Source organism: Bos indicus x Bos taurus, chromosome 10 (genome assembly GCF_003369695.1).
Source record: "Bos indicus x Bos taurus breed Angus x Brahman F1 hybrid chromosome 10, Bos_hybrid_MaternalHap_v2.0, whole genome shotgun sequence".
Classification (NCBI taxonomy): domain Eukaryota; kingdom Metazoa; phylum Chordata; class Mammalia; order Artiodactyla; family Bovidae; genus Bos; species Bos indicus x Bos taurus.
This window is the reverse complement of record NC_040085.1, coordinates 37,709,277-37,730,942: the sequence shown is the minus strand read 5'-3', so window position 1 is coordinate 37,730,942 and position 21,666 is coordinate 37,709,277. Positions and strand designations below refer to the sequence as shown.

Genomic DNA, 21,666 nt, shown 5'->3' with positions numbered 1-21,666 from the left:
TGATTTTGAATCCAATTGGGTTTTGTTAGACTCATTATCATGATTGTCATTATTATCTTCGTTATTATTTACCATGTATTGGCTGTTTGTTCCCATTATGTTAGCAAAAAAAAAAAAAAGAATTAATCGTATGGGCATATTATTAAGAGTACAGATTTACACTAGGGATATTATCAGCTTTTGCCTAGAAAATCCCATGGACGGAGGAGCCCAGTAGGCTGCAGTCCATGGGGTCGCTAAGAGTCGGACATGACTGAGCGACTTCACTTTCACTTTTCACTTTCATGCATTGGAGAAGGAAATGGCAACCCACTCCGGTGTTCTTGCCTGGAGAATCCCAGGGACAGGAAGCCTGGTGGGCTGCCGTCTGTGGGGTCACACAGAGTCGGACACGACTGAAGCGATTTAGCAGCATTATCAGCTTACTTTAGCCGTTTTGTCAATGCTTCATAATAGGTAAATAATCCTTTGATCAGGTTTAGAGGGAAAGAGAGAAGGAAGAAGGAAGGAAAGGAAAACGGGAGGGAGGCGGGAGGAAGAGGGGTAGAAGGGAAGGAAAGATCTGCCCAAGCTCACAAAGAATTTAAAAATAATTAGGTAGGATTTGACTGTTATAATCATTACTAGAAAGAAAAGCAACAAACTAAAAAGTCCACTCAATTACAATAAAACTACTGGCAAGATGTTCCATTAGTTCTTTACAGTGAAGACTTTGAAAAAATTCAGGCATACTTGAACACTTAAAATTTTTGACTGCCCTCAGCAGAAGTTTTTTGGGGGCCAACTCTAATAATTTAACCACAGTTATTATTGATGATAAGCCTATCATTAATTGGGAATTCATTTGGCAAATTCCATGGTCCTCTGCTTCCCCCATGTAGAAGCAAAAGCCATAGAGGGCCTGTAAGAAACAGAGTGCCCAAGTTGCCCGTGGAATCACCAGGATGCCTCCGCATACACCTGGAGCTCACCACAGTTCAGGGACATGCCTTTGAACACCCTCGACTCACTCTGGTAATGACAGTGAAGGGCAGTCACAGAACTTCTGGAATGTACTTTGCCTGAGTCCATATATGAAAGATACACTTAGCTCCAGAAGGCACTTAAAGCATACTTCACAGATGATGGACTAATCCACCATTTCTCACATCCTACAAAATACCACCATACTGGATGCAACACTTGTATTGTGGGACGCGGTAAATGATAAATGTTCTTCTATGTGGGTGGGGCCACATCAGGATGCTTCTCTCTCCAAATGGCTTGCATTTCTTCCTTCATTAACTTCTCTGTACAAGGATACAGTATTCTATGCACTAAGAGCATACTTCGGATATTCCACTCAATGCTTATTGATGAGGTTCTTGTCATTCACACTTCTGAGACAGAAAGTTCACAGTTTTACTGTTAAAATCTCAAGCCTTACAAAAAACAGGCATGTGTTTTATTTGCTTAATAGGCCTAATGATCCTTTTATGGATTAAAACTCAAAGCATCAGATTTGTCTTTGAAATGACTAGTCGCTGAGGTGGTTAAATTAATAATACTACTACAGAAGATGGTTATCAAGAAAATGGAAGAAATCTTTGCATATTTCCATAAGCCATGTGGGAGAATGGTGGCATGTAAGAAATTTAAAATGCTCTTCATTAATTTAAGTGTCCCTAAGTTTCAATGAACGTAATGATAATATAGGAGATAATATTTTACTCTAGGGGAAAATCAAGAGAATTATTTATTTTACTAGATGAGTCTATTGGTCAAAGTACTTCACCAAAAATCACCAGTGAGTCAATTGCAAGTATCAGTTAGTCATCTTGCAACAGGACCTTGTGGAACACAGAGAAAACTATCCCCACTGACCAAAGGGACCTGTGTAGAATAAATTCAAGTTTGTTTCTTGAAAGTACTTATATCTTAGAAAAACAAAAAGAGAATTGCATTATACTTAGAGGAAATTGTTTTAAACAGTGATGGGAATATATATTAAGAAAGAATGTCCTGAAATATTAAGAGAATGTTAGTATTTACTTAGACTAAAAATTCATCAGTGATCTCTCTCCAGACCCCATGATGAGAGAAAATACTATGAGAAAAGTATTTATTAAAAAGAAGATTTGAAGAAAAAATTTTAAAGAGCCACATGTAAGATGGACAGATGAAATTTGGATAAAATAATGAAATCCCCCTTAATTAATCCCAGTTCTAGCTGCTCTTTGTATCACCTGAGCTGAGTGGTGGGAGACTGACCTGTTCAAGATGCAGTGGAAAATACAGTTGTAGATCACATTTGTACTATATAAGCTGTCATGGGTTACTCTCTGCTACTATAAAGTCTAAGCATTCAAAGAGACATACAGTCTGTTCTCAAATTCTCCTTTTCCAAATAGGTACAGTATCATATCCTGACCCCCCAAAAATGACCTTCATAAATTTGCCACTTAACAAAATAAAACTCTTCAAGTGATCAATAGGATTGCCATCCAAAACAGATGGTGACTGCTGATAAAATATTGAAGGCCCTCTCTGAAACCATGGACCACACATTAATTAACTGTCCTCTAAGAGCTGGTTTAGGCCTTAATACACATGAAGACTGGAGGACTGTTTCCTAGTTGCTATTTCTGCTTTATTGACTATGCCAAAGCTTTTGACTGTGTGGATCACAATAAATTGTGGAAAATTCTGAAAGAGATGGGAATACCAGACCACCTGACCTGCCTCTTGACAAACCTATATGCAGGTCAGGAAGCAACAGTTCGAACTGGACGTGGAAAAACAGCCTGGTTCCAAATAGGAAAAGGAGTACGTCAAGGCTGTATATTGTCACCCTGCTTATTTAACTTATATACAGAATACATCATGAGAAACGCTGGGCTGGAAGAAGCACAAGCTGGAATCAAGATTGCTGGGAGAAATATCAATAACCTCAGATATGCAGATGACACCACCCTTATGGCAGAAAGTGAAGAAGAGCTAAAAAGCCTCTTGATGAAAGTGAAAGAGAGTGAAAAAGTTGGCTTAAAGCTCAACATTCAAAAAACTAAGATCATGGCATCTGATCCCATCACTTCATGGCAAATAGGTGGGGAAACAGTGGAAACAGTGGCTGACTTTATTTTTCTGGGCTCCAAAATCACTGCAGATGGTGACTGCAGCCATGAAATTAAAAGATGCTTACCTCTTGGAAGGAAAGTTATAACCAACCTAGGCAGCATATTCAAAAGCAGAGACATTACTTTGCCAACAAAGGTCCATCTAGTCAAAGTTATGGTTTTTCCAGTGGTCATGTGTGGATGTGAGAGTTGGACTATGAAGAAAGCTGAATGCCGAAGAATTGATGCTTTTGAAGTGTGGTGTTGGAGAAGACTCCTGAGATTCCCTTGGACTACAAGGAGATCCACCCAGTCCATCCTAAAGGAGACCAGTCCTGGACGTTCATTGGAAAGACTGATTCTGAGGCTGAAACTCCAGTACTTTGGCCACCTCATGCGAAGAGTTGACTCATTAGAAAAGACTCTGATGCTGGGAGGGATTGGGGGCAGGAGGAGAAGGGGACGACAGAGGATGAGATGGCTGGATGGCATCACCGACTCAACGCACATGAGTTTGGGTGAACTCCGGGAGTTGGTGATGGACAGGGAGGCCTGGCATACTGTGATTCATGGGGTCGCAAAGAGTCAGACAAGACTGAGTAACTGAACTGAACTGAACTGATTCATGTCACTCCTGCAACATGTACATTTCCTTAGAAACTCCTTATATCCAGCCAGCTGAAAACACAGTGCCAAGGGTTTCTCCAGAGCATCAGAGCCACTGCAAAAAAATATAGAACTCAAAGAAAAAGTGACATGGTCTGACTTCCTATGAATTGTTTTTCATTAAAAAACATATAATGTAGAAGTAAATAGTACTAATAAGGAGTAGAAATAACACAGAGTGAAGAAGGTAGCAAGTAAGAAAGCTGAATGAAGACACTCACAGAAAAAAAAAATTTATACTCTTAAAAGATTCAATTATCTGGCTGATTTCCATAATATGGTAAATCTTGCTAGATTAATTGAGAAACTAAAAGTTAATTATAAAACACCCAAAAATGCCACTTCTGGGAACACACCGATTCATTTTTAATAGTGAATTTTATCACAGGTTACTGTGATCATAGCAAAATGTTTGATTAAAATGTTTTAAAAATGGACCAGCATGCACTGTAGCAACAGTGGGAGTTGCGAGCCAAGCAGGATATTGAGTCCTTCCAAGAAGCTTGAACCATGGAATACAACAGCCAACAGCAAACACCCCTGAAACTCACAGACTCTTTGGCAGCACAACAATGAAGCTTCTTAAGAGTAATCAGAGCCCTCAACACTCCCACAGCTCCTTTGGCACCAAATAAACCTTGCTTAAGAAGGAAATTTATAGAGGCAGACATAGAATTTTATGAGGCCTGAGTAATATATTTATTTCAGCACATTTTGGTCATAAAATTATCATTGAGCTGAACGTTCTGGCAAGTAAACACAGTTCAGTCTTTTTTGCCTCAAAAGGAGGCTTACTTTGGGTTGTAGTGCTCAGATCCAGCCTGTGCTTGTTATTCGGAATTTTAGTACCAGTCACTTCTATATAGTCCTAGGGCAAATGCCACTGGGACAGTGAAAGGTGACTGCTGAGGTTTCTGCTACCTAGCAGCATTGAGGCACTGGCTGCTGAAATGTAAAAACACTTTCTGGGAACAATTTAGTCAAGCGTCATATAGCAGAGATGAGTAGTATAATAGCTGTAGGTCCCCTGCATTGCATTTTTTTAAGTGCTTAACTTACGGATGTTTTCTTTTTCCCCAAGAAGCAGAAACTTAACTTTTCTTTACCTCCTGATATTAAAGTAAAATAATAAAATGAAAATATAATATAATAATCTGCATCACTTGAGCCCAGACCAATAGACAATGGTGTTAGTTTGACAGAAACATACTAGATGTTAGGAGAAAATAAATCAACCAGTGAATTTAAAAGTGATGTTTTCCCCCAATCAAAATCACAAAACAATCTTCACATCAAAGGTGGTTTCTTTCACCAATTCCAATAAAGAGATTTTAAATCCTACATTTTATTTTTTATTTTAAAAAGCAATAACAAATCATCTGTCAAAATATTAGGAGACTCCAAATAGCCAAAACAAGCTTGAAAAAGAAGGGCAGAATTGGAGTTCTCACACTTCCTGATTACAAAATGCACTACAAAGCTACAGAATACTGTACTAGCATAAAGATAGACAGAAGACCACTGGAAATCGAATAAAGCCCAGAAGTGAATTCTCACATACATGGTCAAGTGATTTTTGACAAAGCTTCCAAGACTATGCAATGGGGAAAAGGTGGGTTTAGTAACAAATGATGGTGGGAAACTATCTTCATGCAAAAGAATGAAGTTGGACAGTTACCAAAGCCATGTACAAAAATTAACCTGAAGTGAATCAAAGACTGAAAAGTAAGAACTGGAACTATAAAACTCTTAGATGAAAACATAGGGCAAATGCTTCATGACACTGGGTTTGGCAATGATTTCTTGGATATGGCATCAAAGACATAGGCAACAAAAGAAAAAGTAGGCAAATTGGACTTCATGAAAATTTGCAAATTCTTATTGTCAAAAACAAACAACCCAATTTCAAAATGGGCAAATGACTTGAACAGACTTTTTGTCAAAGAAGATATACAATAAGTACATGAAAAGATGCTCAAGATTATGAGTCATTGTGCTGTGCTTAGTTGCTCAGTCATATCCGACTCTTTGCAACCCCATGGACTGCAGACTGCCAGGCTCCTCTGTCCGTGCAGATTCTCCAGGCAAGAATAATGGAATGGGTTCCCCTGCCTTCTCCAGGGGATCTTCCCAACCCAGGGATCAAACCCAGTTCTCCCACATTGCAGGCAGCTTTTCTGAGCCACCAGGTAAGCCCTATGAGTCATTCAGTTCAGTTGCTCAGTCGTGTCTGACTCTTTGTGACCCCATGAATCGCAGCACGCCAGGCCTCCCTGTCCATCACCAACTCCTGGAGTTCACTCAGACTCAGGTCCATCGAGTCAGTGATGCCATCCAGCCATCTCATCCTCTGTCGTCCCCTTCTCCTCCTGCCCCCAATCCCTCCCAGCATCAGAGTCTTTTCCAATGAGTCAGCTCTTCGCATGAGGTGACCAAAGTACTGGAATTTCAGCTTCAGCATCATTCCCTCCAAAGAAATCCCAGGGCTGATTTCCTTCAGAATGGACTGGTTGGATCTCCTTGCAGTCCAAGGGACTCTTAAGAGTCTTCTCCAACACCACAGTTCAAAAGCATCAATTCTTTGGCGCTCAGCCTTCTTCACAGTCCAACTCTCACATCCATACATGACCACTGGAAAAACCATAGCCTTGACTAGACGGACCTTTGTTGGCAAAGTAATGTCTCTGCTTTTGAATATGCTATCTAGGTTGGTCATAACTTTCCTTCAGGAAATGCTAATCAAAACCACAATGAAATACCACTTCACACCCACTAGGATGGGAAAGAAAGTAAAAGTCGCTCAGTTGTGTCTCTGCGACCCCATGGAATTCTCTAGGCCAGAATACTGGAGTGGGTAGCCTTTCCCATCTCCAGGGGATCTTCTCAACCTAGGGATTGAACCCAGGTCTTCCACATTGCAGGCAGATTCTTTACCAGCTGAGCCACAACGGAAGTCCAAGAATACTGGAGTGGGTAACCTATCCCTTCTCTAGCAGATCTTCCTGACCCAGGAATCAAACCGGGGTCTCCTACTTTGCAGGTGGATTCTTTACCAACTGAGCCATGAGGGAATGGCTACTATTTGGGGAAAAAAAAAAAAAACAGACTGATAAGTGTTGGTGAGAATGTAAAGAAATTGGAACCCTTGTGCATTGTTGGTGAGAATGTAAATGATGCAGCTACTGTGGAAAGTAGTATGGTGATTTCTCAAAAAAAAAATTAAAATAGAGTCACCATACAAGTCAGTAATTCCACTTTAGGGTATATGAACCACCCCTCCCTAAAAAAAAAAAAAAAAAAGTGAAACAGACACTCACACAGATATTTGTATTCTTATGTTCATAAATTTATTCAAAATAGCCAAAAGGCGGAAGAAACATAGATGTCCATCAGCAGATGAATGGATAAACAAAATGTAGTATATACATATAATGGAATATTATTCAGTCTTGACAAAAATGTTGACACAAGCTACAACATGGATAAACCTTGAAGACATTATGTAAAAGAAATAAACTAGTCACAAAAGGACAAATACTGATGATTCCACGTGTATGAGGTACCTAGAGTAGTCAGGTTGACAGAGACAGAAAGTAGAATGGTGGTTGCCAGAGGCTGGGAGCAGGGGTGAATGCAGAGTTACTGTTTAATAAGTCCAGAGCTTCAGTTTGGGAAGAAGAAAAAGTTTTGGAGATGGTTGGTGGTAATGGTTGTATAACAATGTGAACTTATTTAGTGCCACAGAATTCTCCAATTAAATATAGTTTAAATGGTTTAAGTTATATGTTATATATATTTATTACAATAAAATAATTAGAAGATCAACAATATTGAATGAATTAACTGTCAAAAAATTAGAAAGAACTTTATCAAAAATAGGTTAAATAAATTGAACCCACTCAATAGAGTATTTTTGTAGTCAGTAACATTTATTGATGATGGCAACACAGAAAATGCCCGTGATATGGTGTTAAATGGGAAACAGGTGAAATTGTCATATACTATAATTGCAACTATAACTAAATCTAGCTCAAGGGAGAAAAACTAAAAGGAAACATCAAAATTCTTTAAAAATTTGCATTGGAGTAGTGAGACTATTTGCTTTTCTTAAACCTATTTTCCTGTTGTTTTTGAAACAGGATGTAATCATCTTTCATGGAAAATAAATTTATAATCAAAACTGAACAAGGAATAAGGGAAAGTTTTTAAATAATTATTATTAAAACCCATTTTAGTTATTACCCATAAAATCCAGAATGCTGGGGGGATTGAGAGGGGGAGGTTTGAGGCTTCTGCAAAATAGTACAAATACAGAAGGTGAGTAATAGGTTCCTAGAAAGCCCTTGTTCAATTCTGTGCTTCAAAACCTGCTTCAGGATTTGGGTCACTGAGCAGGGACGCAGAGGACAAGCATTTCTAAAGAAAGAAATTTTTCAAGGAGTGTCATACACTTGACACGGCAAAGATAACTTCCCAGCGGCAGAACCTGCATGTTCAAAGAGATACCTCTCTAGGTCAGGCAGACTCATCGCTGAGCAAATAGCCTTTAAAACTGCTTTCCCAAATGAGGCAATGAGTGATGCTAAGTCAATTATAACTTGATTCTGTATCCATCTTTGTCTGGCATACTTGCTGTCATTAGCTCATTGTCTTTCAGCAACCACTTCTAGGCTTACCCGCTCAGGGAAAAGAGAATCAGAACAAGAGAGGATCTGGGTTCAAATGGTGATATCTGCTCTTTAGAAGGGACAGGTAGAGGGTGAGCAAAGATGGTGGGTGGCTGTGTCACAGAACAGACGCTGCAACTGCACCTCCAGCCACTCAGTCATTTAACAGACCCTCCCATGACCTCTCACTTAGAGCAGCTCCCAGAGAGGGGAGTGATGGAGACCTGTGATGGAACCAAGATGTCCCTTGAGGCACCAAGGTAACCAGCTTCCCAGAGGTCTAACAACCGTGTGCCTTTCTGATGGCTCTAGTAAGAGCCATTATCCAATCTGTCTTCCAGAGCCATTGTTCCCAGCAGACACTGCCACAAAATATTCTCATAAATTGAGTTCCACTCCATGATGCTCTTGGATTCTGGTTTGAAGAAGTTTTCCAAAGTCCTAGTTTGCTTTCTTTTCTACACTCTGCCACTTTGGACCATTCTGTCGTCTTATCAATCCTAGGTGGTTCGAGATCAGATCTCTCACTGCACAGTGAAATTGCGCCAGACCACGGGTCTCATGGAGTACTGCCTGGAGGTGATTAAGGAAAATGATCCTAGTGGCTTTTTGCAGGTAAGTGTCAACTAGTTTCTGCTTCAGATACTCAGTGTTCCCTGAGACTGACTCTATGATGCCAAGGCCAGACTCCCAACAGACCTAGCTGGGTATGGGACATTCCACAATGGAACCCACCTTTGTGTTGCCATATGGATGTGGGTGCCTTTGGAACTTCACTGGCTTCTCAGAAGACCCTACCATCATGGGCTACAAGACTGAAAAGGCTTTTAAAACTTGTTTTTGTTTATGTTTGATCATGAAAACATAATTCCCTCTAAGTTCCTCCAAAGCAAACTTTTTACCTTGCGTAAGAATTGGGTCCCTTTACTAATATCTTGGACAATTTTGTCAGAAATGTAAGTATACACATGTTTCTACCTTCTTTACACCTCCTTCTGGCAAGTCAGTGATTTCCCAAACAGAGTGAAATTTTTTCATTGTTTGGATGTCTCATTATTTCTTTAGTGTTGTTTTAATGACATGCTGTGATGTCAGCTAAATTTTACTTAACTTTTGATCCCAGTGATTAATGGACCTCTGATTAAGGAACATGTAGCTTCCTTTCAACTAACATTCTACCAAACTGGCCAAGAATGATGGGGGGGGCCTAAATATAAGAAATGAAAAAGTCCTCTACCAAAGAATCAGATCATGCATGAAGATGATGATTAGGAAATCTCATCTTACAGATGATCATATGCAACCTCTCTGAACCACTTAATAAAAGTCATTAGGTCTTAGGTCTTGACGTGATACCCATAGCTCATATCAGAAACCTATGATTGTTGGTGCTAGTGGATTTCACTAATTGCTAACCTATCACTACTGAATGTTGTTGGCTTTTAGCTAATCAGTCATAAATAGCATGATCATGTATCCAGATGATATAATAGAGCAACTAACAGCTTCTAGTTATATATAGTGATCCCTCTGAGTCCCAGAAGTACTCAGATTTTCATGATAAATCACAGGTTACTCTCATCATCAGAAGTTCCTCTCTGCCTGCATAGAGACAGGAAGGATGTGGGTCCCAAGGCGCTTGGTGGGGCACACTGGATAGCCAAAGAGCAGTTTGGGTGCCCAGTGTGGGGTTGTATTTCTTAGGCTATGCTCTTTGTTTGAATAGATTTCTGATGCTCTCATAAGGAGAGTGCACCTGACTGAGGATCAGTGGGGGAAAGGCACGCTCACTCCCAGGATGACCACGGACTTCGACTTGAGTCTGGACAACAGCCCTCTGCTGCAGTCCATCCACCAGCTCGACTTCGTGCAGATGAAAGGTGCGTGCCTGTGCCCCACCCAGTCCGAGAAACTCCCTGCTAGAAGCAGGGTAAAGGCAGCTTGCAGATTACAGCAAACAAAAGGCAGCCACCGGGTTTATAAATCAGCTGAGAGGTGAGAAAGTCCACACACACACACACCTCTGGTTAGTGTTACAAAAATCTGGAATAGCTCCCATCTTATTGTGTAATGGAAATTATATCCTTGTAGCTGGAATGTCAGATAAATCAGATGGACACAATGCTTGCCTTTTTGAGAGACATAAGAGATTTCACATGCTCAGCATTAGAGGAAGAAAGAGAGAGAACATCGCTGTACATAAATAACATCTTGTTACAGACGGTAACCCCGATATATTGATATAAATCAAGGGAGTTCAGCATTGAAACTGCTTCTACAGGGATAGAGATAGTGGCAGACAGTTGATTGTGGATTAGCAGGAATTTGAGAGGATCAGAATTGGCTTGCCTATGCTGGTCAGGAAAATGAGAGCCTGGGTACAGAAGGAAAATGAAAGTATGTAATAAAAACTTTAACATTTTAAATTTTTTGGTCTCTGAAATTAAGGGGTATGGCAAGATCTAGAGATTTGTAGTATCTGCTGAGGGGACATACAAGTACTTAAAATTATCTTAAGGAATATAACTCTTTGAAGAAAAGGTAAAAACTCAAGCCAACCATGCAATAATACTTTTATGGCAGTGTAAGTAATATCCCATTTGAAAAATATTTCTGAATTTTTAAAAACCTTTTTATGGTAAAATAACTTATACATTCAGAGTAAGTTGCAACAATAGTAAGGAGAGGTCCCTCTACCCTTCATCCAGTTTCCATTCATGGTTACATCTGACGTAACTGTCACATAACATCAAAACCAGGAAACTGACATCCGTACAGTGTGTGTGTATGTGTAGTTCTGTGCCGTCACATCACATGTGTATCCACCTCTGCAGTCCAGATACAGAACTACTCCATCAATGCTTTCCCTCATCTGCCCCTCTTAGTCCCCCATCCCCACTGATCTGGCTTCCATCTCCACAACTTTGTCATTTTCTGATCTTTTTTAAAACTAAAGTAATTGATTTGCTCTTTGCTTCTCCCAACTTAAGCATCCATGTAATAAATAACTTAGAATCCAATGGTTTAGAATTTTTGTGTCTTAAGAAAAATCCGCATACATCCTTTTATTGGAACCATATAACCCCGTGGGTATTAGGGGTTTATACTACATGTGCAGTTACACACATTCCTGTCCTGGGTAATGCACAGTACTTCTCTCATCTTAATGAGTTTTTGTCCTCTTTCATCTTCAGTTTCCTCATCTCTTTGTTTAATATGTATTGCTTTGGGATAATGCCTTTATTAATTTTCAAAGTAACTAGGGTATAGATTGTAAATAAAAATGCTTTGTTGTAGTAACAAAAACATTTAGCTTTTACTGGCTGCCTACCAAATCAGACATGCTCTTTCCATGGATTACAAAATGCTTTCCATAGATTAACTCATTTTATTCTCCCAATCCTAGTAAGCAGCTGAGGACATTGAGGTGCAGGAAGACTGGGTTACTTGCCTGGGCTCACCCAGCTAGTGACTGGCAGGGCCAGAATTCAAACCCATGGAGCATGGTTCCAGAACTCACACCTACAACTTCCAGTTTGTGCTGTAAAGTTAGTGCCTTACTAAGCCACTTCTTCAAGAAGTAACTGAATTCTTCTCTTAATCTTGAGAAATTAAATTTGTTTTTGTTGCAGCAATGCTTTCAGGCTTTAAAAAAAAAATTTTAACCCCTACATGGTAGCCTGTGTTGTGTCACCATCCCAATAATATGCAGAGCCCCCTTGATCAGCCTCTTTTTGTCCCCAGTTCCTTCAACAAGGTAGAATCATTGAAAGGTTATGTCACAAGTAGCTCAGAGGAGAAAATGTGTCACAAAAGGGCAATGTAAGGGCTTTTGGTGTAAGAGAGAAGAAAAAAAAAAAATGAGTCAATCCAGTTAGCCTTGGTGAAGGGGCAGGAGGAGGGGCAGGTAGAGCATAGAGGCCTCAGGGCTTTCAGATGCTTTAATCAGCTGAAAGCCCTCTCCTCCCCCATCCATTCTGAGAGATGTCCATCTGCCATGGTGGAGTCCAAGCCAGTTGACACAGTGATGACAATTGTATTGCAGTAAATGGGCCCTTCCTTGGAAGTAGCAATTACAGGTTCACATGTTGTGCATCACAGATCACACTCCTAAAGTATTATCACTTGGCCACTTAGGGCTGCACACAAGCGTAACTGTGGACATGACTGTACACACAGCAGAGAATGCCATGCATGTGAAAGGCCAAAGTGCAGAACACTCTTATAGCAAAAACTCACCTAGAATACAAAATTATCCAAAACAGTTATTTATAAAGTTAATACAGTAGGCCACTTGGTATGAGACTGGATTGTTCCATTTTCCTTTTCTTTTTAATACTTCATGTTAATTTACTTCTAATAAGTATCCCTCTGAGGAATTAATTTATATGTTTATGTGTGTGTGTGTGTGTTGTGTTCACTAAATTTAATTAATTCAGTAAGAGCCCAGTCCTCCTTAAAATCTGAATAATTTTTATCTGTCACACTTTTAAAGGAGAGAAAAAGCTGAAAGGCCATGACCCAGAACTCAGTTACCTGCAGTTAAGACTTGTCTTGCTTGCCCCCGCTTTGATGTCTGTTAGCATATACACAACCATGCCTAGTGTGTTGTTGGTCTTTTTATTTTCTTAGGATATTCATAGTCAGTTTAGCAAACTGAGCTTCACAGTCAGGAAAATATCTCAAGAAATTGCACACTCATGTCCATGTAGTAATAGCTAAATTTAAGTAGCACTTGAAATGGTGTTCAGTTCAGTTCAGTTGCTCAGTGTCCAACTCTTTGCGACCCCATGAATCGCAGCATGCCAGGCCTCCCTGTCCATCACCAACTCCCGGAGTTCACTCAGACTCATGTCCATTGAGTCAGTGATGCCATCCAGCCATCTCATCCTCTGTCGTCCCCTTCTCCTCCTGCCCCCAATCCCTCCCAGCATCAGAGTCTTTTCCAATGAGTCAACTCTTCGCATGAGGTGGCCAAAGTACTGGAGTTTCAGCTTTAGCATCATTCCTTCCAAAGAAATCCCAGGGCTGATCTCCTTCAGAATGGACGGGTTGGATCTCCTTGTAGTCCAAGGGACTCTCCCATTGTAAGACTAACAATATGTTGGTTTCAATATATAATTTCTAATTGTGCTAAGTGGATTAGTAGAAAGTTTAAAATATTTTCAAAGTTACTTGAAATAGGCATTTAAGTCTGACTCAAACTTAAACTAAAATATCTGTCTACTTCCTGACTCAAAATGTGAGAATCTCTCCAGTTTTGAAATTTTATCTCAGATACCTTTTTTTCTTAACATCAGACAAGATAGGTCTCTTGCTCATTTTAAAATATTCTCACAGCATCTGCTACTCAACTAAAATGCATTGTCTAAAATTAGTCTCTTATTAGCTAAGGATTTTACTGATCTGCTCTTTTGGATTCCATATCACCCTCAAGCAATTGAGATCTGAGTGAAGAATGTTGGTACCCTCTCTGTTCAAACATCACAAAATGTAAGGGCATTTCTCCAGTTGCATTTTGATTAGAAAATCATCTTACCCTCTTTCCAGACTACTGGGAGTGGTGTTTGATCTCTCAGACTTTTCTTTTGTAGACAACAACCAATTAAACTTTGTTTTCTGTTTTTATTATAGAGTAATAGAAACATTTTTCCTTAATCCCAAATTGCTATTTTCAACTTTTACCTGGTCATGGGAAGGATATTTTAATATCTTTTTTGCCAGTCTATCAGGGGCTCTGTTGCTTGGCTCAGAATAGATTCCAGATACGTACTATCTCCCAGAAAAATATTATTACCCCAGAATTGTTTAAGGACACAAAGTATCCCAAGGTTCATGAGTTAGTGCTGAAATAAAACGCCAGATGTCGGGGTGTTCATTCTGACCCAGGGTGAAACATTGACCTGACAGTCCATCAAGCCTTTTTAACACATAGACCAACAGATATTAATCTCTTGAGTGCCTCTACTCACCTAGGGACACATTTATCTCCATTAACTCATGTTGAACGTTAAAAAGCCCTGAATATGCACCAAGGTCATGGGCAAGGACAATGTGATCTAAACAGATTCTCCTGTAGATCATGGGAAAAAAACACCCAGAGGTTTGGCAGAGAAGGGAATGAGCATACATGGGGTGGTGGTGGTGGTTTAATTGCTAAGTCATGCCCAACTCTTGCAACTCCATGGACTGTGGCCTACTAGGCTCCTCTGTCCATGGGATTTCTCAGGCAGGAATGCTGGAAAGGGTAGCCATTCCCTTCTCCAGGGGATCTTCCCAATTCAGGGATTGAACCTGCATCTCCTGAACTGCAAGCAGATTCTTTGCCACTGAACCACCAGGGAAGCCCCCACATGTGGGAACTTGCATGAAATCTGTTCATGCTCTGGGGGCCTGGAATTCGTGTCCTCAAAGCCTTGTGTGCAAGTTTATCCTCAGCAAAGTACTAATGCCAGCTTTCCAGAAACAGCCCATTCTTCTGCTGAAGTCTAAACTTTCCTCAGATGCTATTTGTATTGTTCAACCATCATAAAAAGGAATGACAGTCCACAAAGGAACCTTCAGAGATGATGACAGTAAAATTGCTCTCCCAGCCACTACAGCTCTTAAGGTGAACTATTATAATCTATAACAGCAATTCTTGAGAAGCTTTATCGTTCACATTCTAGGAACTAAGAAGAAACACTGCTCTTGGAATTAGGCCTGCACTCTCCCTCTAATTCACTATTACTGAGCCCCTGACTGGAGAGGCAGTGATGTAAACATCCAGCCCAGGGAGCCAACCTGCTGGGCGTCAAAACCCAGCTCTGCCACTGCCTCACCCTGAATCCCTCCTGTGTTTCAGTTCCCTTGTCTACAAATAGAGATCATCACAGTACCTACCTTGTGGGCTGGTGTTGAAAATTAACTGAGTGGACACATGTAAGCCCCTCCCCACAGTCTGGGCCTCAGCAGTGTTTCCACCTCACATGTGTTCTCGTGGCTCCCTCACAGCTCCCTTTTCTCCCTTGTCCTCACCACACTCTTGTGAACCCGCACAGAGGAATTCTGGATGGTGTGAGGGCTGTCAGTCTGAAGGATTAGAGAGAAAAATAAGTAAATATGAAAATCATGAGAGATAATTTGAACTAGAATGACCTTAAAAAGGTAAGACTTTTGAAAACCTTGGTATTAACAGGCCACAGTGGCAGAATTTAATTTTGAGATGAGGCTCCACCAGACCCCAAGGAAGTCAGTAAGAACAGCTACCATTCTGTGTCTAAGAGAACTTTTAGCCGGAAGCTTGATTTTACAGGCTAAGAGGATACTGAGTACTATAATTCTCATCAGGTCAGGGGAAGCTAGTTATTTAGGAAAAATAAAGATGTCCAGGAATGATCATGAATGTGTTAAGATAGTTATTGTAGCTCCACTTATAGGAATTTCAATAAAACAAAACCTTTTCTCTCGGAGTTCAGCCCAACAACTATAATGCTATCCATTTCCAAAGCATAAGAGATAAATCAATCTGAAAATACTCTGGATTCTTGTAGGCCATTTATTTTATACCTAATAAATTGAAGAGGGGTAATAAAGATACAACACCCAGTATAAAATCTGTCGTTCTGAAACGCCAGCCTTAGTCTTTTTTAACAAGACTGTAATTTTATCACATTTCCTTTTATATGCAATGTCACTTTGGGGTAAATAAGGAAAAGGAAAAAATAATTCTCAGCACATTGAGAAATAGATTCAGACACATGCAGATGTTCCCCGGTTCCTTCCGTCTCTCTCTCTTCCTCTCTCTCTCTTAATTTGCTTTTTTTTTTGTTGTTGTTCATTTGTTTAAATTTGGGATAGTGTTAAGATCTGAAGATTAGAGACTAGTTAGACTTTTTTCTAGCTCCTTGGCCTTTGAACGTGTATCCCACTGAGTACTTACAAATGAAGTTCACATGTTTTAATTACACATGACACTATATATTTCAATGCATCTTTTAATTATATCTATGACTATGTGGGAAATTTGAGTTTCTTATCAGAGACATTGAAAGCATTTGTGTGATTCAAGTTGAAACCATTTTCTGGATCTTATTTGTTGATTTTAAAACTGGTGAAATGTTGACTTGCCTGAAACATGAAAAAAGGGAAAATGAAGACTAATAAGGCAGATAATGAAATTTAAAAAGTCCGAGGAGTTGTTATTTTATGGAAGGCCCTAACCAATACCAACAGTTAAGAGCAAGTATTTCCCAGGGAGACTCACTGCCTGTCTCTAGAAACCCTTTGAAGAACAGTTTGCTTAAATTTGTCAGATTTTGTTGTTGTTACTGTTCAGTCAAAAAGTCGTGTCTGACTCTTCATGACCCCATGGACTGCAGCATAACAGGCTTCCCTGTCCCTCACCATCTCCCGGCATTTGCCCAAGTTCATGTCCATTGAATCAGTGATGCCATCTAACCATCTCATCCTCTCTCACCCTCTTCTGCCTTCAATTTTTCCCAGGATCAGGTCTTTTCCACTGAGTCAGCTCTTCACATCAGGTGGCCAAAGTATGGGACCTTTAGCTTCAGCATCAGTCCTTCCAAAGAGTATTCAGGGTCAGATTTTACTCCACTGTTAATATGTTAAGAGGTATTCTTTTACTACAGAAAAAATTTAAATGACAAAGTAAGTTTCTAACTGAAATAGTGACCTTAAATTAACCTCTAGTTAAGTAACAGGTTCCTGTGATGTGCTTAGTCGCTCAGTCATATCCAGCTCTTTGAGACCCATGGCCTGTAGCCCACCAGGATTCCATGTCCATGAGGATTCTCTAGGCAAGAATACCAGAGTAGGTTGCCATGCCCTCCTCCAGGGGAACAGGTTCCTAGATGATATCTATTATGCATAGAAAGTCACTAGAATCATTCAAAGGAGTTCTGTCTTCTGCCTCTTCTTTCCAGCCAGTCCTGTAGTCTATTTAGTGAATGAAAGTGAAAGTGTTAGTCGTGTTAGTCAGTCTTTGCAACCGCATAACTGTAGCCTACCAGGCTCCTCTGTCCATGAAATTCTTCAGGCAAGAATACTGGAGCGGATCATAAGGCAGTTCTATTTCCAGTTTTTTAAGGAATCTCCACACTGTTCTCCATAGTGGCTGTACTAGTTTGCATTCCCACCAACAGTGTAAGAGGGTTCCCTTTTCTCCACACCCTCTCCAGCATTTATTATTTGTAGACTTTTGGATCGCAGCCATTCTGACTGGTGTGAAATGGTACCTCATCGTGGTTTTGATTTGCATTTCTCTGATAATGAGTGATGTTGAGCATCTTTTCATGTGTTTGTTAGCCATCTGTATGTCTTCTTTGGACAAATGTCTATTTAGTTCTTTGGCCCATTTTTTGATTGGGTCGTTTATTTTTCTGGAGTTGAGCTGTAGGAGTTGCTTGTATATTTTTGAGATTAGTTGTTTGTCAGTTGCTTCATTTGCTATTATTTTCTCCCATTCTGAAGGCTGTCTTTTCACCTTGCTAATAGTTTCCTTTGATGTGCAGAAGCTTTTAAGGTTAATTAGGTCCCATTTGTTTATTTTTGCTTTTATTTCCAATATTCTGGGAGGTGGGTCATAGAGGATCCTGCTGTGATGTATGTCAGAGAGTGTTTTGCCTATGTTCTCCTCTAGGAGTTTTATAGTTTCTGGTCTTACGTTGAGATCTTTAATCCATTTTGAGTTTATTTTTGTGTATGGTGTTAGAAAGTGGTCTAGTTTCATTCTTTTACAAGTGGTTGACCAGATTTCCCAGCACCACTTGTTAAAGAGATTGTCTTTAATCCATTGTATATTCTTGCCTCCTTTGTCAAAGATAAGGTGTCCATATGTGCGTGGATTTATCTCTGGGCTTTCTATATTTTATTCCATTGATCTATATTTCTGTCTTTGTGCCAGTACCATACTGTCTTGATAACTGTGGCTTTGTAGTAGAGCCTGAAGTCAGGTAGGTTGATTCCTCCAGTTCCATTCTTCTTTCTCAAGATCGCTTTGGCTATTCGAGGTTTTTTGTTTTTCCATACAAATTGTGAAATTATTTGTTCTAGCTCTGTGAAGAATACTGTTGGTAGCTTGATAGGGATTGCTTTGAATCTATAAATTGCTTTGGGTAGTATACTCATTTTCACTATATTGATTCTTCCAATCCATGAACATGGTATATTTCTCCATCTACTAGTGTCCTCTTTGATTTCTTTCACCAGTGTTTTATAGTTTTCTATATATAGGTCTTTAGTTTCTTTAGGTAGATATATTCCTAAGTATTTTATTCTTCCCATTGCAATGGTGAATGGAATTGTTTCCTTAATTTCTCTCTCTGTTTTCTCATTATTAGTGTATAGGAATGCAAGGGATTTCTGTGTGTTGATTTTATATCCTGCAACTTTACTATAGTCATTGATTATTTCGTAATTTTCTGGTGGAATCTTTAGGGTTTTCTATGTAGAGGATCATGTCATCTGCAAATAGTGAGAGTTTTACTTCTTCTTTTCCAATTTGGATTCCTTTTATTTCTTTTTCTGCTCTGATTGCTGTGGCCAAAACTTCCAAAACTATGTTGAATAGTAATGGTGAAAGTGGGCACCCTTGTCTTGTTCCTGACTTTAGAGGAAAGGCTTTCAATTTTTCACCATTGAGGATAATGTTTGCTGTGGGTTTGTCATATATAGCTTTTATTATGTTGAGGTATGTTCCTTCTATTCCTGCTTTCTGGAGAGTTTTTATCATAAATGGATGTTGAATTTTGTCAAAGGCTTTCTCTGCATCTATTGAGATAATCATATGGTTTTTATTTTTCAATTTGTTAATGTGGTGTATTACATTGATTGATTTGCGGATATTGAAGAGTCCTTGCATCCCTGGGATAAAGCCCACTTGATCATGGTGTATGATCTTTGGAAACCAGAAGGGAAAGAGACATGTGTACCCCAATGTTCATCGCAGCACTGTTTATAATAGCCAGGACATGGAAGCAACCTAGATGTCCATCAGCAGATGAATGGATAAGAAAGCTATGGTACATATACACAATGGAGTATTACTCAGCCATTAAAAAGAATACATTTGAATCAGTTCTAATGAGGTGGATGAAACTGGAGCCTATTATACAGAGTGAAGTAAGCCAGAAGGAAAAACATAAATACAGTATACTAACGCATATATATGGAATTTAGAAAGATGGTAACAATAACCTGGTGTACGAGACAGCAAAAGAGACACTGATGTATAGAACAGTCTTATGGACTCTGTGGGAGAGGGAGAGGGTGGGAAGATTTGGGAGAATGACATTGAAACATGTAAAATATCATGTATGAAACGAGATGCCAGTCCAGGTTCGATGCACGATACTGGATGCTTGGGGCTAGTGCACTGGGATGACCCAGAGGGATGGTATGGGGAGGGAGGAGGGAGGAGGGTTCAGGATGGGGAACACATGTATACCTGTGGTGGATTCATTTTGATATTTGGCAAAACTAATACAATTATGTAAAGTTTAAAAATAAAATTAAATTAAAAAAAAAGAATACTGGAGTGGGTAGCAATTCCCTTCTCCAGGGGATCTTCCCGACTCAGGGATTGAACCTGGGTGTCCTGCATTGCGGGCAGATTCTCTACCGTCTGAGCCACCAGGGAAGCCCAAAGCAGTGCATTTCCTCCAAATCTAGATGTTCTGGGACCTCTGAGGCTGCAAAGGCATTGTTCTCTGATAAGATTCCATTCTTGTGCCATTGAAACTCAAAACAGGATTTCCTTTCATAAACTGGTCACCTCCAATTCACTGGTCATAATTTTGATTTAATTATGTTTGATGTGTTAACTTAGACATGGTTTTCTTGTAATGTATCAGCCTTCTTAAGTATAATAGACCTGCTTCACCTTTACATCTCTTATATTCTAGTCCCTGCTTTTGTTTTCTAGGTTATCCACCATAAAACCTTTTTCTAAGCCGCTGTTAAAGTAACTTTCTTCTTAGTTGGGGTGACTGGCAAGGAACAGATTTAATTTAGGGCATGACACTCTGAGTTCAGTTTTGGTACAGCATACCAAGTATTCCACAATTAACATTTGTTCATCTGAATGTCCCTGGACGTGGTCCAAACCATTCTTTCCCATGTTAAAAGTGCTACAAAAATAAAATCATGTTTTAGTGCTGAAAACAATTTTTAAGCAGTTAGTGAAAACACTGCTCCCAGATTCATCAATTGAGTTCATACCTTAGGAACTAGGATTATTCATTCCCTGATATTTGTATGTCTATATGATTGAAGGCTCTATTAATCTGCAGTTTTCATACAAGACTCAGCACAGAAGGGGGAGGGGGTATTGAGACTAGTAACACTGTGACAGATTTTCACAAGGTCAGGAGGACACTCTGACCCTCCCTGCTAGCCCCCATCTGTTCCCATAGTATTCTCCGGCTCACAGTTGACTGCTAAACACCAACACAAAAACAGACTTGGGCTAGTGCCATTTTCAAGGCATATGCTATGCTAAGTCACTTCAGTCGTGTCCGACTCTGTGTGACCCCATAGACGGCAGCCACCAGGCTCCCCCGTCCCTGGGATTCTCCAGGCAAGAACACTGGAGTGGGTTGCCATTTCCTTCTCCAGTGCATGAAAGTGAAAAGTGAAAGGGAAGTCGCTCAGTCGTGTCCGACTCTTAGCGACCCCATGGACTGCAGCCTACCAGGCTCCTCCATCCATGGGATTTTCCAGGCAAGAGTACTGGAGTGGGGTGCCATTGCCTTCTCCGTTTCAAGGCATAGCTACCTGGAACGAATGCTGTCAAATTCCTCAGAAGTTTCAAAACTGAGAAATCACTTTTGTATCCCTTGGTACCAAATTTTCACAAATCCACAGTTGTAGCTAGTTATGTGCACAAAATCTTAAGTGGAATCACTAATAAAAAATGAAAGAAACTTAGACATGTACGTAGTGGTTTCAGAGTTGTTTCTCAGCATAGGCAGTCCCCATTTTATTAAATGCAGTTTAAGTTTCAGAGTAACTTTACGATACATGTATCAACCATGTTATGGATGAGCTAGGCTGTAGTGGGCAAAATGGGAAATCCGGACGACACGGCAAACATTTCCCTGAGGGCTGAGGCCTTCCATGCTGAAGGGGATGAGAATACAGCAGTCGTCTCCCCTCTGGTTAAGGTAGGAAACGCTGCTGTGAGCTTGGAAAGGCACCAGTGAAGAAACGCTCGCCACGCCTGGAGGCTCTGTGAGGCA

At 40.0% G+C, this 21,666-nt stretch overlaps 1 protein-coding gene across 13 annotated transcripts in view; it reads left to right on the top strand.

The window, feature by feature from the left end:
• TRIM9 (tripartite motif containing 9) overlaps window positions 1-21,666 on the top strand; it is a 117,847-nt gene that overhangs the window by 70,303 nt on the left and 25,878 nt on the right. For all 13 annotated transcript variants that reach the window (XM_027553735.1, XM_027553733.1, XM_027553731.1 and 10 more), the window contains exons 4-5: window positions 8,933-9,043; window positions 10,155-10,308. In XM_027553735.1, coding sequence (XP_027409536.1) covers window positions 8,933-9,043; window positions 10,155-10,308 — 265 coding nt within the window. The remainder of the gene's footprint in view (window positions 1-8,932; window positions 9,044-10,154; window positions 10,309-21,666) is intronic.